This window comes from Diorhabda sublineata, chromosome 11, assembly GCF_026230105.1.
Source record: "Diorhabda sublineata isolate icDioSubl1.1 chromosome 11, icDioSubl1.1, whole genome shotgun sequence".
NCBI classification, from domain to species: Eukaryota; Metazoa; Arthropoda; class Insecta; order Coleoptera; family Chrysomelidae; genus Diorhabda; species Diorhabda sublineata.
Window position 1 is genome coordinate 13550010 of NC_079484.1, and position 19610 is coordinate 13569619.

The following is a 19610-nucleotide window of genomic DNA, read 5'->3' on the forward strand; positions in this document are numbered from 1 at the left end:
TGACAATCGACCTCAATGAGCTTCAATGGATGTTATTCGATGAGATCCGATAAAGTTAGGTGCGAACTTACTCAAATATATAAGAAATGTTGAAATTCGACTTCAGATTAGGAAGATAGACTTTGAAAATTTTCAATCAACACAAAGTGACAATCGACCTCAATGAGCTTCAATGGATGTTTTTCGATGATATCTGACAAAGTTAGATGCAAACTCACTCAAATATATAAGAAATGTTGAAATTCGACTTCAAATTAGGAAGATAGACTTTGAAAATTTTCAATCAACACAAAGTGACAATCGACCTCAATGAGCTTCAATGGATGTTTTTCGATGATATCTGACAAAGTTAGATGCAAACTCACTCAAATATATAAGAAATGTTGAAATTCGACTTCAGATTAGGAAGATATACTTTGAAAATTTTCAATTAACACATAGTGACAGTTGACTTCAATGGGCTTCAATGGATGTTATTCGACGATATCTGACAAAGTTAGATGCGAACTCACTCAAATATATAAGAAATGTTGAAATTCGACTTCAAACGAAGAAGATAGACTTTGAAAATTTTTAATTAACACAAAGTGACAGTTGACTTCAATGGGCTTCAATGGATGTTAATCGACGATATCTGACAAAGTTAGACGCGAACTCACTCAAATATATAAGAAATGTTGAAATTCGACTTCAAATTAGGAAGATAGACTTTGAAAATTTTCAATTAACACAAATTGACAGTTGACCTCAATGGGCTTCATGGATGTTTTTCGATGATATCTGACAAAGTTAGATGCAAACTCACTCAAATATATAAGAAATGTTGAAATTTGACTTCAAATTAGGAAGATAGACTTTGAAAATTTTCAATTAACACAAAGTGACAGTTGACCTCAATGGGCTTCATGGATGTTTTTCGATGATATTTGACAAAGTTAGGTGCGAACTTACTCAAATATATAAGAAATGTTGAAATTCGACTTCAAATTAGGAAGATAGACTTTGAAAATTTTCAATTAACACAAATTGACAGTTGACCTCAATGGGCTTCATGGATGTTTTTCGATGATATCTGACAAAGTTAGATGCAAACTCACTCAAATATATAAGAAATGTTGAAATTCGACTTCAAATTAGGAAGATAGACTTTGAAAATTTTCAATTAACACAAAGTGACAGTTGACCTCAATGGGCTTCAATGGATGTTTTTCGATGATATCTGACAAAGTTAGATGCAAACTCACTCAAATATATCGTCGATTTACATCCATTGAAGCCCATTGATGTCGACGGTCACTCTGTTTTGATTGAACATTTTCGAAATCTATTTCCGACATTTGGAGTCCAATCACATCATTTCTTATATATTTGAGTGAGTTTGCATCTAACTTGGTCAGATATCGTCGATTTACATCCAATGAAGCCTATTGAGGTCGATTGTCACTCTGTTTTGATTGAACATTTACAAAATATATTTCCGCCATTTTAAGTCCAAACACATCATATATTTGAGTGAATTTGCATCTAACATGGTGAGATATCGTCGATTCACATCCATTGAAGCTATCTGACGTCGATGGTCACTATGTTTTGATTGAACATTTTCGAAATTTATTCCCGCCATTTTAAGTCCAAAGACATCATTTCTCATATATTCGAGTGAATTTGCAACTAACTTGGGGTGAGATATCGTCGATTTACATCCATTGAAGCCCATCGAGGTCGATGATCACTCTGTTTTGATTGAACATTTTCGAAATCTAATTCCGCCATTTTAAGACCAAACACATCATTTCCTACATATTTGAGTGAATTTGCATCTAACTTTGTAAGATATCGTCGATTTTCATCCATTGATTACAGTTGAGGATGATATCGCTTTGTTTTGATTGAACATTTTCGAAATCTATTTCCGCCATTTCAAGTCCAAACACATCATTTCTGATATATTTGGTGAATTTGCAGTTAACTTGGTCAGATATGATCGATTTACATCCATTGAAGCCCATTGAGGTTGATTGTCACTTTGTGTTGATTGAAAATTTTAAATTCTATCTCCCTAATTTGACGTCGAATCTCATCAATTTTCATATAGTTACATGAGTTTGCATCTAACTTAGTAGATATCGTCGATTTACAACCATTGATTACAGTTGAGGTCGATTGTAACTTTGATTTGATTGAACATTTTCGAAATCTATTTTCGCCATTTTGAGTCCAAACACATCAATTCTCATATATTTGAGTGAGTTTGCATTTAACTTGGTCAGATATCGTCGATTTACAAGCATTGATACCAGTTGAGGTCGATTGTCACTCTGTTTTGATTGAACATTTTCGAAATCTTTTTCCGCCATTTTAAGACCAAACACATCATTTCTTACATATTTGAGTGAATTTGCATCTAACTTGGTAAGATATCGTCGATTTACATCCATTGAAGCCCATTGAGGTTGATAGTCACTTTGTGTTGATCGAAAATTTTCAAAGTCTATCTTCCTAATTTGACGTCGAATCTCATCAATTTTCATATAGTTACATGAGTTTGCATCTAACTTAGTTGATATCGTCGATTTACAACCATTGATTACCAGTTGAGGTCGATTGTAACTTTGAGTTGATTGAACATTTTCGAAATCTATTTTCGCCATTTTAAGTCCAAACACATCAATTATCATATATTTGAGTGAGTTTGCATCTAACTTGGTCACATATCGTCGATTTTCATCCATTGAAGCCTATTGAGGTCGATTGTCACTCTGTTTTGATTGAACATTTACGAAATGTATTTTCGACATTTTAAGTCCAAACACATCAATTTTCATATATTGAGTGAGTTTGCATCTAACTTGTTCAGATATAGTCGATTTACAACCATTGAAGCCTATTGAGGTCGATTGTCACTCTGTTTTGATTGAACATTTACGAAATCTATTTTCGCTATTTTCAGTCCAAACACATCAATTATCATATATTTGAGTGAGTTTGCATCAAATATGGTCGATTGTCATTTTGTGTTGATTGAAAATTTTCAAAGTCTATCATCCTAATTTGAGGTCAATTTTTATATACTTACGTGAGTTTGCATCCAACTTGGTTGATATCGTCGATATCGTCAATCATTGATGACAGTTGAGGTCGATTGTAACATTGTTTTGATTGAACATTTTCGAAATCTATTTCTGCTATTTTGAGTCCAAATACATCAATTCTTCTATTTGAGTGAGTTTGCGTCCAACTTTGTCAGATATCGTCGATTTACATCCATTTAAGCCGATTGAGGTCGATTGTCACTCTGTTTTGATTGAACATTTTCGAAATCTCTCTCTGCCATTTTAAGTCCAAATACATCATTTCTTATATATTGAATTTGCATTTAACTATGTCAGATATCGTGTATTTACATCGATTGAGGTAGATATTTAATGCGGGTTCAATAATGGTAATAGAGAAAATATGTGTCGTAACCCCACAAAGTTGTGACGTGATAGTCGTGACGTAACGGTTCGTGACGTCACACGTTTCATATCAATTTTTTTTTAAATAAAACTGGGGATTCGAACCATTGAAGCTTGTGTTCGCAGTCGTCGACCTTATCGATGGCACCGTTAGGACACGATGAAAATATTGGATAGAATTGTGTATTTAAGCGGAGTGGGTTCCTGATTCATCGGCATTTTTTTCCAATATACAGTGTGTACATAACGTATGTTGCACTGCTGGTTGGATTTCTATCAAACAAACGGTAATGTATACAGTATGTACGATGTCATAAGGACACTACTACTACTACATTGTATCTCCGCTGCTATTTGTCGAATTTTCATCGAACAAAGGGCATTGTTGTTACAGTATGTATATAAAGAAGATGTAATAAGGACGGTAGGATTTTCATCGACATTTTAATTTAGAGTATGTAATACGAGCGAGCGTTAGGAACTCCGCCGGCGACACAGAAAATTTTTTTGAGCATGTGCACGACTATTTTTTCTATAATAAATATCTTATTATTTTGAGCAAAGTAGCTACAAATATTTTAAATTATAATATTTGAATAATTTTTCAAAGTTTGAGATAAATCATACATTTTATTTTTACAGGAACTAATATTTCCTATAAGAGTTGTATAAATTTAAGATGAATCATATTGAACGATATCTTTAAAGGAAACCAATATTTCCTATAATAGACAAAAAATCAGTTAAAAAGATGATGTTTTTTTTTTCTTAATCAATTTTCCACTTCCTTCAATTTATACATACCGCTGGGTGGGGGAGAAAACATTACATTGAAAGAGGTTGCAGTTTCCTTTAGGAAAAAAAATCTTTATAAATAAAGAAACATTGAAACAAAATTATCAGTCGTAAAACCGCTGCCAACCAAACTGCCAACCAAATATTGAAATAGAGTATCTCTTATAGAGAAGAAAGAAACAAAAAAATTTCACGAATTAACTCAAGACACACCCTATCCAATTATAAGTGCCAATGTGGTAAACACTCGTTTTGGTCAAACAGTACTATTGACGTTAGAAGAGGTGCAAGTATTTTTGCCAATAGAGTCACAAAAACGTACCAGGAGCAAGTGCAATATTTAACAGACAAGAAATATTCTATAGTTTTTCGAGGGAAAATCGATACTGGAAAATCAAATCAACTTCATTCATCATTCGATATGATTAGAAATTAAGTGAGTTTCTTTTTTTTTAAATATATAGTAAGATGAAAAAACTTAAAGATATTTTGAGCAGTGTAGATAATGTGATTAAATCGAGAAGAAAAGGTATTTCCGATACAGGATATTATATAAAATTAATTGATAAACATATCAGAACTTGTCATTTTGTATTGAAAAAATTCAAATTTACAGTAGGAGGAAAGCGTAAAATTTTCAATAAAATTGGTCTACTTAAACATTTAAGATGTTTATTGAAAGCAAAATATCATCATATAGGTTTTGGAATTAAACAAATTAGAAAGGTTAAGTGGGAGAATATTAGTACAATTTTCAACAGTAGAATAATAACTGGAGTTATTATTAATATTAAACATAAAAATATTACAGAAGTTACATGCGAAGAATTCTCGAAGGACATTTTATAAACAATACAATTGTATCAAATATCATAAACATGTATCAGCATTTATTCTATTTTTGTATCAAATATCGTAAACATGTATCAGCTTTATTTTACTATAAATAAGATTCTTGTAAACAACTTGATGATATTTAATGTTTATAATTAGTTCGATCTTGAGATTAATTGTATTCATTCAAATATTCAAAATACATTTTTTAAAAATAAATTTCGAAAACCGAAATTTATAAGTGGCGCAGTCATTCGGATTAGTGCGGTCGCGAGTTTACGCAAAGTGCGATAAAGTTCCGGCTAAGTACTTCAGTACCTCAGCACTAGATCTACGTATTCAACGAGGGACAGGACTTCAGATAGCTGTAAGTGCCAAGTTTCCTTATTATTTTTATTCCTTCTTTTTATCTATCCTTATCAAAACGTTGAATAAGGAAGAGATAATTTAATAATTTCAAATATATTATTTTATGAACGATTTTGATAAATTATTGAATACATTTAGTGAGTTAAATTTAAAAGATAATCCAGAATATATAAAAATGGCAACGTCAAATCCAAAAACCCTAAATTGGGATTTATTCAAATTAAAGTTAGAGAACATTAAACCTTATGACGGAAATAAAAATACATTAAATAAATTCATAAATAGATGTGAGAATTTAATAGAGACATACTCGGTTTATAATGATCAAGATATTGATAACCATGTATTAGAATGTATCCAAGAGAAATTAATCGACAAAGATGAATTAATGGTAGGAAATAGGATAGAATTAAATACTTGGTTTAAATTAAAAGAAGCGTTGATTCAGTGTTTTGCAGATAGACGTGATTTAGATTGTATTTTACAGGAATTAACTAGAACGAGACCATTTAAAAATGAAAATCTAATAGCTTTTGGTAACAGATTACAATTATTAAAAAGTCAGACTATACAAATAATCTGTAATAATTTAAACTTAGGAGAAATTGATAAAAGATGCCAAATTAATCATTATGAGAAAACAGCTTTGAACACCTTTATTGCGGGATGTTCAGGTGTTATACGTAACAATATGTATTTAAAAAAGCCTAACTCTCTAGAAGACGCTATGGCTTACTTATGAAAATTTCGAGGAACTTTATGGTCAATTTTACGAACCTAAAGTTAAATATAATAATAATAATAATAATGTACAAATGAATCAAACAAGAAATAATAGAAATAATCAACATAATAATTACAATTCTTTCTACCGACAACCTTATAATAATAATTATGATAGGTATAATAATAATAACAACTATAATAATGAAAGATATAATAATAATAATGATAATTATAATAATAGTTTTCCTAGTCAACCTATAAATATAAATCCCATAGCACAGAGAAAGCAAAATTACCCAACGAATGCGCAAGTATTTGGTCCTAGGAAAAATGTTTTCCGTCCGAACCAAATACCTGTAAATCGTTTACCTAGACCAGAACCGATGTCTACGACATCGAGAAATTTTTCTGACAGACCTAGTAGATGTATAAATAATAATAACAATTACAATAATAATAATACAAGCAATAATAAATATTTCAAACCACGAAACGAACCAAATTTTACATCCGAAGAATTATATAATAATAATTATAAAAATAGCGAAGAAGAGGAAGAAGACGAAATAATTGATTTTCAACATTTGTTCCAGCGTGATGAAAATAATGAGCAAACCGTAAATTTTCGAAAAGAGCATCAGAAAAAGAATCAAAAATAGAAGAAATAAATTTCACTCCTAATGATCCATTAACATTCTTTGAAAATTTCATAGAATCTAACGAATCAGAACCCAATGAAAAAATAATTGAAATAAATTTTACATCTAATAATTCATCACCAAAAATTCAAAAATTCATAAAAATTAACGAATTAAATCATGGTATAAAAATAAATGAACAATTAGAACTAGATCTTAGTAAATTATTTGATGAAGAGGAAAAAGATAAATTAAATGTAACAGAAAAGAATTCAGAAGAAAATGATAATGAAATTGAAGTTAAAGAAAATGTAATAGAATTAAATACAAATATATTGGATAAACAAAACCAAAGTGATATCATTGATAAAAGAAAAATAAATAATGAAAATGACGAAGTTGAGATTAATTATGAAACAATTATCAAAGAATTTGATAGAAATAATAATGAAATAAGTTCAAAATATTTCAATAAAAAATTAAATGCGATACTAAATGAAAAGTTAATAGAAGAACTATTTTGGAAAAATAAATATTATCATTCATTAAAATTATTTTTATACAAAGACCATTCTTTCTTTTTTATTATTATGTGATAAGAATAGATAAGATTTAAAATCAATAGATAATAAATAAGTGAAATAAAAAAAATTTTAGTAAACTTTTAGAAACTATAATAATAAAAAGTTATTATTAATTAGAATATATATATATAAGAAATTTAATAATATAATTCATAACTGTGTTCATTTAACTAATGGAAAAAGAAAATAATATAAAAATTTAAATTATAATCAATGTAACAAAAATGAAACGATTAAGACAATTTATATAATTTTGAATAAGCCTCTTAGTGTTTATCCTTTAGGAACAAACCAATATGAAATTCATAATTTTAATTATTCAAAAGAAAATAAAAAAATAATTAACGAAAACCATAATTGGCAAAAAAATAAAATAGATATAAGTAAATTAATTCGAACTAGTCATATGAACGAGGAAGAAAGGAACAATATAATTAAATTATGTAAGAACTTTTCCGATATTTTTCTAAAACCAGGAGATTCACTAACGTTTACATCCAAAATAAAACATTCAATAAAGACAACCGATGAAATTCCTGTACATGTAAAGTCTTATAGATACCCATACGTACACAAAGAGGAAGTACAAAAACAAATCAACGAGATGTTGGAAAAAAGAATAATAAGAGCATCATATTCCCCTTGGAGTTCACCTATATGGATTGTCAGCAAGAAATTAGATGCATCCGGAAAACAAAAGTGGAGATTAGTAATTGATTATAGGAAATTAAATGAAAAAACCATTTCTGATAGATACCCGATTCCAAATATTACTGATATATTAGACAAATTAAGAAGAGCGCAATATTTCACAACATTAGATTTCGCTAGTGGTTTTCATCAAATTCAAATGTCGGAAGAATCGATAGAAAAGACAGCGTTCAGTGTAGATAGTGGACATTACGAATTTCTTAGAACGCCCTTTGGACTAAAGAATTCACCCGCAACATTTCAAAGAGTCATGGACGAAATTTTACAAGAACTACAAAATAAAATTTGTTTAGTATATATGGAATACATCATAATATTTAGTACAAGTTTACAAGAACATATGCAGAATCTACAAGCAATATTTTATAAACTAAGAGAAGGCCAGTTAAAAATTAAATTGGATAAATGCGAATTTTTATGCAAAGAAGTAGAATTTCTTGGACATGTTGTTACACCAGAAGGCATTAAGCCTAACCCCAAAAAAATTAAAGCCATAAAAAATTTCCCTATACCTTATACTCAAAAACAAATTAAATCATTTCTGGGATTATTAGGATATTACAGAAAATTTATTAAAAATTTCGCAAAGATTACTAAACCTATGACGACATGCTTAAAAAAAGATGGAAAAGTAGAACATACACAAGAATTTATTAATTGTTTTAATACTTGTAAACAACTTTTAACATCAGAACCTATATTAGCCTACCCAGATTTTAATAAACAATTGCCCAAGAAGGACATCCAATTTCTTATGCTTCAAGAACATTAAACGACGCAGAAACGAATTACTCAACAATAGAAAAAGAGCTATTAGTAATAGTATGGGCATGTAAATATTATCTACCCTATTTATTTGGAAGAAAATTCACTATATACACGGATCATAAACCTTTACAATGGCTAATGTCACTGAAAGAACCAAATTCAAGATTGGTTCGATGGAGATTGAAACTAGAAGAATATGATTATGAGATTAAATATTTAAAAGGAAAATCCAATCTAGTAGCAGACCCATTATCACGAATAAAACCAGATTGTGACGTAAATGCATTAGAAACAGAGTCACTAAATGTTAATATCGACGATAGATTCAATAATTCAAAGAGAAATTGATAACTTACCAAACGATTTTGAACAGATAAATGATAATTTATTACCAGACTTATCATATTTAGATGATATAGAAGAAACTATACATAATGAAAATATAAAAAATGACAAAATAAACATTATATGAGATATTCAAATTAAAACGCATCATTCAAATTTATTCATTGTATAAATGTAGTAAAAGATATTTTAACTGAGGAGGAACAAAAAGGAAAATTAGAATATTATCATATATATAACAAAGGACATAGAGGGATCAACGAATTAAAAAAATCATTAACCGAAAAATATTACTGGCCCAAAATGATACAAGACATAGAAAATTTCGTTAATAATTGTGAAACATGTCAAAAAAATAAATATGATAGAAATCCACCGATAATAAAATTCAATTTAACCCCAACAGCTAGTAGACCATTTGAGCACATTCACATTGATACCTTTAAAATAGCAAACCAATCATATTTAACAATAATAGATGCTTTTTCTAGATACGGTCAAGCATACTCAATGTCAAGTGTGAATGGAACTTCAGTTGTTGATAACATATTAAATTACGTTACTCATCATGGTTTACCTTATAAAATAACAGCTGATTGCGGTTCAGAGTTTAAAAATAATGACCTACAAGATTTTTGCAAATTACACAAAATTGAGTTACATTATACCACGTCTAAAAATAGCAATTCTAATTCACCTGTTGAACGTTTTCATTCCAGTTTAATCGAACATTTTAGGTGCATAAAAGAAAATAATAAAGATTTGACTCTCGATCAATATTGGCATATAACAATTCAATTCATTCGGTAACGCAATTCACGCCATTTGAAATTATTAAAGGCCATATAAATAACCCTAATCCATTCGACTTAGACGATCACTTAATAATATCTAACTACATACAAAATCACAAGGAAACCTCCAAATTATTATATGAAAAAATTAAAGAGAGAAATGCTAACATTAAAGAAAAAATAATCAATAAGAGAAACGAAAACAGAAATGATCCCCTATCCTACGAAAATCAAAACATAGCTTACATAAAAACAAAATTTCGAGACAAGAAACTACCTAAATTCAAAAAGGCCGAAATTGTAAAAGATTCTGGCATATTATTAGAAACCAACAAAGGAACATATCATAAAAATATAATTAGAAAACCAAAACATTAAAACAAAAAAATTGTTACAGATAATGAAGCTGACAATAGTATTAACGTTACTATTACTTTACAAGACGATCAAGACGGAAGACATAACAGTCACGAACGTAAATAACTTATTATTACCTATCAATTTAGGAACTAGTAATCTTATACATACTAAACATATTTTCATCTACTATATAGATTTAGAATTCATTCACAAACAAATCAATAATTTAAAACAATATTATTATAACTTAAGAAATAATTTATCTCAAGCGAACGCAACAAATCCTATTTCGTATTATAACTTAGCTGAACTATCATTGAGTAGAACAGAAATTTTAATTAATACTTTAGATAAAAAAATCAGAAAATATTTATCCACATTTAAGATTGAAAAGAGGACTAATAAATTCTGTAGGCAAAATAGATAAATGGCTTTTTGGGACTTTAGATTCGGACGATGAAGAAAGATATAATAACGCTATAAATGTTCTACAACAAAATCAGAAACAAATAATTCACGAAGTTAATTTACAAATATCACTACATAAAAAATTAATTGATCATTATAACAAATCGATTACGACTCTATGGGATAATCAATGGAAACTTTTTGATAATATAGAGAAATTTCACATTTCAATTGAAAACAAAATAATAACTTTAAATAATTTTATAACATTTCAAAGTACAATTTCACAAATTAATCTGGATTGTCAGAGTTTAATTACACTAATTGATAATATCGAAAATGCAATAACGTTTTCTAAATTAAATACAATTCACAGCTCAGTTATATCAAGCCAAGAAATTTTGGAAATGATAAAATATTTAAGTACCATTTACAATGAAGAACAAATACCAAAATTTAATAATATTTTGACATATTATCTCTTTCTTGGTTCATAAGTAACCTTTTCCAAATCCAAAATAATATTTGCTATCCATGTTCCTATCCTAAAACCTAAAACCTATGAATTTTTTCATTTATACCCCGTAATCCAAAATCATACAATATTTATCCCTCCTCAACCTTACTTGGCCAGAAATCAAAAAGAAGTTACTTTCATCAAAGAAGAATGCCCCGAATTAGAAGGAAAACACTATTGTAGAGAGACTTTCAAATTACAAGATAACTGTACTGTTGAACTTTTAAATGGACATTCCGGTAAAAATTATGTCATTAGTGAAATTAATCTTCAAGAAACAATATTAGAACAAGTAACAAATGATGAACTTTTAGTGATTCCAAATTCAGAAACTGATGTAAGTTCTAAATGTTTCGGACCGTTATTTTAAAATAATGTATCCATCGCTTATAAAAATTCCAAAAAATTGTAGTATTCAAGTAGGAAGTGAAATTTTCTCAACTAATGTACAAATTAAAAAAGGGAAGTCAATAATATTACCGAAATTAAACTTTAAATTTTTGAATAATCAAATTTATAAATCTCCTAATTTAACTAATATAGATTATAATAAATTATATGAAATTAATAACATCGCTAAAAACATAAAACCAATTCATGAAATTTATAATCCACAAAGTCATGTATCGATAGGACTATTTACTGTAATAATAATAATTTGTATAATTTTAATAATATTTTGGATAAATATAAATATAAATATAAGTTTGTAAGAAAACAGAAAATAGAAGAAATGAAGAAAGAAGACACACTTATCTAGACTTGTTTCCAGTCAAAATTCTAAAACAAAAAGGAAACAATTCATCTGTGACAGATGTCTCAATTATTTTTTAAACGAAGAAAAATTGAGAAAACATTCACTTTTGTGTGCTGAAATTAATGAGTATAAAATGTCATTTCCAGAATACGATTTTGTACATTTTAAAAATTATGTATATAAACAAAAATGTCCATTTGTAATTTATGGTGATTTCGATTCAATGCTAGAGAAGTGTAATCATGTAACAAAAAAAAACTTTAAAGTATCAAAAACATATAGCATACAGTGTGGGTTACTATGTAAAATGTACTTTCCATGATAATCTTTCTTATTATAAAAGTTATCGTGGAATGGATTGTATGACATGGTTTGCAAATGAATTGACCATAATTGCGAAATTTATCGAATAAAAAATTAAAGATATTAAATCCGTAACAACGAACAATGTTAAAGAGGAAGCAACTCATTGTCACATATGTGAGAAACTATTTTCCTCTGCAGATTCCATTGTTTCAGATCATGATCATATCAGCGGAGAATTCAGAGGATTTAGTCATAGAGCTTGTAATCTAAATTTCAAAAAACTGTTTATATGCCCTCTGTTATTTCATAATCTAACGAATTACGATGAACATCTGATGATTAGAGAGATATGTCGAAAAGGAAAGGTCAGCGTACTTCCAATTAATAAAGAAAAATATATTTCTTTTACATTGTTTGAAAGCGATACCAAAATTAAATTTAGATTCATAGATTCTTTCAGATTTATGAGTGCTAGCATTGTTGAGTTAGTTTCCTTATTGCTTAAAGACGATTTCTCAATTTTGCAAAAGGAATTTCATTATTTGGATAAAGAACACTTTGAATTGCTAACTAGAAAAGGAGTATTTCCATACGATTATATTGACAGCGTAGACAAACTAAATGAAACAAATTTACCCTCGATCGAATGTTTTTACAATAGATTAAATGATGAAGGAATCAGCAAGGAAAAGTATGAACATGCACAAAATGTTTGGAAGATGTTCGATATTAAATCATTAGGTGATCTGTATATGAATACTGACATTGTACTTCTTGCTACAGTGATGGAAAATGTCAGACAGACAGCTTTTGAAATTTACGGCTTAGATCCACATCGGTACTACACTATGCCCAGTTATAGTTGGGATTGTATGCTGAAATATACAAAATGCAAACTTCAAATTTTAAAGGATGTAGATATGATTCTTTTTATAGAGAAAGCAATACGAGGAGAAATTTAGATGTGTTGTAATCGTTATTCCGAAGCAAATAATGAATATTTACCTAATTACAATCCTTCAGAACCTTCCAAAAGTCTCTTGTATATAGATTGTAATAACCTTTATGGTTGGGCTATGACTGAAGCCCTACCGTACGGACATTTCAAATGGCTTGAAAATTTTGATAACTTTAATGTAATAGAAATAGCAGACGATGCAGAAGAAGGATTTATTTTGCAAGTGGACTTGGAATAACCCAAAAGATTACATGATTTGCATAGAGATATTCCATTTTGTCCTGAACATCTTATACCACCACATCAAAATTACCGAAATTAATGACAACTTTGTTTGATAAGAAAGAATATATATTACGCTATAGAAATTTGAAGCAAGCATTGGAACATGGATTGATTTAAAAAAAATCATAAAATTCTTCAATTTAAACAATCAAAATGGCTGAAGCCCTACATTGATTTAAATACTAGTTTAAGAGCAGCAGCTACCAACGATTTTAAACGAAATCAATTGAAACTTGCAAACAATTCAATCTATGGCAAAACTGAAGACATTAGACGTCACAGAGTCGTATCGATCGTAAATAAATATGAGGGAAGATATGGTACAAAGAATTTGATTTCAAGTCCACGTTTTCAAAGTAGAAGCATTTTTGATGTAGATCTAATGGCAATTGAATTGAGAAAAACTGAAGTAATATTTAATAAACCTATATACATAGGTATGGTTATTTTAGATATATCAAAAATTTGTATGTACGATTTTCAATACAATTTCATGTTACCAAATGTAGGAATTGAGAATTGTAAGCTCATGTACACAGATACTGACAGCTTCATTTATGAAATTACTAATAATAATATCTATAAAGATATTATAAAAAAACACATTTCAAAATTTGACACCTCCAATTATGCTCCAAATAATCCTTATGATATTCCATTAGTCAATAAAAAAATTCCTGGTTTAATGAAAGATGAAGCAAACGGAAAAATCATAAGTCATTTTGTAGGATTAAGATCCAAAATGTATGCATATAAATGAGGAACAGAGAGTAATTAAAAAAATCAAAAGGAGTTAAAGTTTCAACCGTAAAGAACAAAATAACCTTTGATGATTATGTGAAATGTTTGAAGGAAAAAACCGATAAAATTATAACACAACAGTCTATTCGTTCTTATGCTCACAATATTTATTCCATAGAACAACAGAAAGTTGGTTTAAGTTATAATGATGATAAACGTCAATTACTTTCTTCATCATTTGATACATTGCCGTGGGGTCATTATAGAAATTAGTTTGTTTCAGATAATGGTTTTTGTTCCTTCACTTCAAGATATTTCCATTAAAGAAATTTGTAAAAATGTTGATAGTATTTTAGAATTTGCAAATCAAAATTTATTAACCTCATACGCTTACTTACAAGGTTATGTTAACATGTAGCGAACACAGATGGAACTTTTTTTTTAACAATTCCAGAAGAGTCACTAACAATCATATTTATTGTTTAGAAAACATTTAAGACTCGCAATGTATACCAAATAATTTGCGTAATTGTGTAATTGATGAATCAAATTGGGATAATTTATATAAATTGAAAAGATATTGTGTTTGGTTCAATTACTATTATGTGAAAAATTTAAATTTAGTGCTATGTCAATGTTGTTTTCGACATCTCAAATACATTTTATACAAAAATAATATGAATTTCAAATTACATGTTATAAGAGATCATTATCATCGCGTTTATGCTACCGAAGATTTTGATACATTATATGGTTCAAAATTTTCGTGGTGTCAAAATGAATTCAATCGAGTGTTGTTTATGATAAAAACTCATAAACAATGTGATACAAATCTTCATTGTTTGGAAAACCAAATTTGCAGATTTGTCGCTGATAATGAAGATGATAGTGATTTATGATAGTTTTTAATTTGATAAATTATATTTGTATAAATAATGTATACTTCAAACTTACTACTATATATATATATATATATATATATATATATATATATAAAAGATAATGTAAATAAAACGACTGCTCAATACAATATTTATTTCCCAAAAAAATGATACACTTTCAGATCTAAAGAAAAAAAAAATTATTCATAAATAGATAGTACATGAGTAAGAAGTGCTTTTAGTTGCTCCTTCAGACTGGTGTTGGGGCAAGGTATGCCAAAAAGGTTCCAATCAAATGGTCCAGAAGATACAACACTTCTCGAATATTCGCTGAATTTGTAGTAGGTGGTGGTGGTGTCTTGAGTGAAAAAGTAAATGTATCCATCGATATATCGGAATGCAGCAGTAGGATTTTTCGGAAGCCCCAAAAAACGATCGCTAACTCGACCTCTATTCAAAATTTTCTTAAATCCATCATTGAATTCGATGTAATATGCTTGATCATAAAACACAAAAATTTGACCACTATTTGTTTGATAAATAACATCGACTTTCGAATTAGTTGGTATGGGTACTTTGTTTATTTCCAATATAGTCAAATCTGGGAAAGATGTCGTATAACAATCGCCGGTAAGTTTATTAAATGCAAACAAATTGCCTGCAGAATTTTAAAAAATGTGTGATATTGGTTCGAATTGAATCTTCTGTGGAAGATAATCTTTGACGTATTCAGAATGTAAAGGTATATGAATGTCAAATAAATCAAATTTACATAGAAATATGTTGAAACCAATGTAAAGACGGAAATTTGGGAATGATGGAGTCGATGCAAGAAACATAAAATCTACAGATTTAATATCACATATATTGGTCACCGGATGTGACGTTGAATGAAGTGTTGGTTGCATAGTCTTCGTCGTCGTTGATTTGTCGTTGTATGGATTATGTACAAATTTGGAATTTTGTTGCCAAATATTAAATGCCTTTTCAGCAGCAGCAACGTATGACGGTGTGGCTTGAGGAAAATACCAAGTTAGGTTAGTATTTTTCCATTTTGTTCTAACACTATACGAATGTTCACCATCATCATTTTCACCTACACTACAACGAGGTCGCTCTAATAGTTGAATTGTCTCAGGATTAAGAGTGCCATCTACAGGTAAATTGAATTTCTCTTGAAAATCTCTTAAAATCGATGTCATATCTGTGACATCATGTTCCGACTTGTTAAAATATCCAAATCTTTCCATATATTTTACGCCATAATTTAGATCAATTTTTTCACTTGCAACTAAAGATAGAAATAGTAGAAGAAGAAGAAGAAGCATCCTTCACTTTCGACGTTAGCTTTAATACTGATTCTACATCAGAGAAATTTTCATTGAAATAACACTTGAATTCGATATTTAAATAAAAAACAAAAGAATATTTTCATAATTCTATAATGTTAAATCATTGATTACATTGATTTTGTGCTCTCCCTATTAAACTGTTGTCAGAACAAATATCACAAACGACATACATTAAATCTATACAATTGGAAAATCCACACATTGGATTTGGTATAAATGACTAATAAATTAACAATATTATAATAAAAATTGCAAAAGTTCACTTTATTTAAAATTGAAAGGTGATACAAATGCAAATTCTCTTGAAGACGTAAAATTTCCACAACTTCTTCTTCGTCGAGAACAAAAGTTACATCATGTTGGCGAATTTCAACAAATTTCTGATTATCATAAATGACTTTATTCATTTGAAAAAAATCTTGGTACAAGAGATTAGAATCGATAGGACTTTTGTTATCTGGAGAATTGAGATACTCCTCCTTACTCTTACGCAGTGCATCTATGACATGTTCCCATTCGAAAGTATTGAAGGACATTTTGATAGGTTCCACAGCTTCGATAAATGTTGATAAAATGATGACAGGTGCAAAATTTCTGGCAGGGCTAAGGCTACACCCAACCATAAATCGACCAACATTGAAAACTCTATGTAATAAATAATGTTTTTCTTGTCTTATTGCATTTTCGTAATTTCGTTTGATTTGATTCAAATTACGATCGTAATTTGATTGTTCTTCATCCGTAATACATGTAACACTAGTCTCACTATCTTCACTATAATACCCAGAATCTTGATTCATATTGACTACACTCGTCACTTGTCGACTGTTGATTTTCAAACTAATGTCTTTCAATTTATATGTTAGCTCCCGAACTTGTCTGATTGGTTGCGTTTTTTCTATACCAAATCATCAGTGTATATCCAACTGTTATGTTTTTTATCTAAACCTAATCATTTGACGTAAATTATATCACGATTCCTCTTCAATACTTTTTCAAGGAGATAAATGTTGGGATTTTTGGTTTTTTGTAATTCCTCTTCATAGAAACAACCTCTGATAGGTGATCCATTCATATCTTCTATTAAATACGTTACAGGATTCGTTATTTTCACTTTCGTAATTTTGAATAATTCACTTGTAAAATTTGGAGTGTAACCTTTTTCAAAAGTATGTTTCGCTTTACTTATTCGCACAATATCTCCTACATTTAACTTTCTAGGTCCGGCGATTTTCAAATAAATGAATTTCTTATTTAAAATCAATTTTTCGTTACTTTGATTCACCTCTGACGGTTTATATTCAATTTTACTATGTTTCGTGTTGTTGTATTCCTTTGTGATTTGAGGTAAAATATCGATCCATTTGTATTTCCCAATTAAGCTGAAATGTTTATAGAGTTTCATTTTGATCGTTCTAATAACTCTTTCTGCAATTGCAGCTTTCTGTGTACTAAACGTACTATAATGATTGATATTATGTTTTTTCATAAGAGTTTTAAATTTAGTATTGTAAAATTCCGTTTCTTGACCTGATTGTAGATTTTTTGGCATTCTACCGCATCTGATAATACTAGAAAATGCACCAGTTATGTCTTCGGCTGTTTTCGTCTTGAGTGGACGAGTCCACACGAATTTCGAAAAACAATCGATAACTACCAAAATCATTTTAAATCCTCTATTATGTCTTGCATAAGGTCTCATTTCAGCTAGATCCATCTGCCATAAGTCATCAAGACCATTAATTATTGTTCGTTGACGGGGATAATTGCGTCGAATCGGTTTATGTAATTCCTTAACAAGTTGAATCCTGTCGGTAGACATGATTTGTAGTGAACAATTAACTTGGCAACATATTTGTTATATCTACTATTTCGAATAACAAAATAAATATTTTCTTGGGGACTTATTTGTTTTTGCGGTTAGTTGATTATTCCTCTAAATTATACAGCTTATCAGATTCGCGTCTACACCGCTTGCGGTTGATTATTTATCTAAATTACATTGTACGAGAAGATCCATGCAAAAATAATCTCTACTGCCCAATTTAAATTCGTTGTTCTTTATGATAACTGATGATACTGATATTCCATATTATTATTCAATAAAACGCTCCCATCAGAAGCATAGTGTTTACAGCTTCCAATTTTACAATCAAAATGGAATACAAACGCCGTACCTTCCGTATCCAAAACATAAAAGTTCTTGTTGAATTTCTTCATGCCTCTGAAGCTGATTAGACATTTTGTACGATACGTTTGTGCGAATTGGTGCATCTGTTTAGTATTTGACTTTGAAACAACATTATCAACATATTTTTTTGTTGCCATTTGTACAATGTTTGTATTGAGAGTAACAAACCTTGAATCATAATTCCTATGTATTACATCCATTGTATCTTTAATTTTTTTTATGTTGCTCAGTATAAATTCACGATTTGATTCTATTGCGTTATCTACATACTTTTGAGTTGATACATTACTCACCAGAGATTTTATTTTATCATTTATTTGCTGTATACTTGTGTTAAATGACAATTCAACTAATTCGATTTTTTTTTAATCGTGCTTCGATTATCAGATTTGTCTTCTTTTTATCAGAATGTTGTTGACGACGACCAAACTTATCGAGACTCATTTTGGAAATGAGCATAAAATCGAATTTGTTTAATATATGTATATAATCGGCTTCACGAAGTTCCTGTATAATGGAAACAATCTCATTGTCATTCGAAGTGTTACCTGCATCCTTGGAAGCTATTAACATTCTTAGTCTTTCAACAATCTCGTTCACATCATCCCAGTAAACTATATCTATATCATTATAGTTCACAATGTGATTAGGTAAACCTTTATCCACAATGCTAGTGGTAGTGTTACGTCTTGCAATAAACAACTTTTTAATAATGTTGATATACTTCCATTGCTGTGAAGCTTTTAGGGTTCTATCTCTCTTCAAATGAACCCCCGTTCGTTCCAATAATTGTTTTGTATCTAGGTAAATCATCTTCGGTATATGTGGGATA

General features: G+C 29.2%; 1 protein-coding gene across 1 annotated transcript; it reads right to left on the reverse strand.

Annotated features, from left to right (window-relative positions):
- Positions 1 to 17539: 17539 nt before the first annotated feature.
- On the reverse strand, positions 17540 to 18409 carry LOC130450455 (uncharacterized). Its single transcript, XM_056788834.1, has one exon. It carries the CDS (start codon positions 18407 to 18409, stop codon positions 17540 to 17542), a length of 870 nt encoding a protein of 289 aa, XP_056644812.1.
- Between the last annotated feature and the right edge of the window lie 1201 nt (positions 18410 to 19610).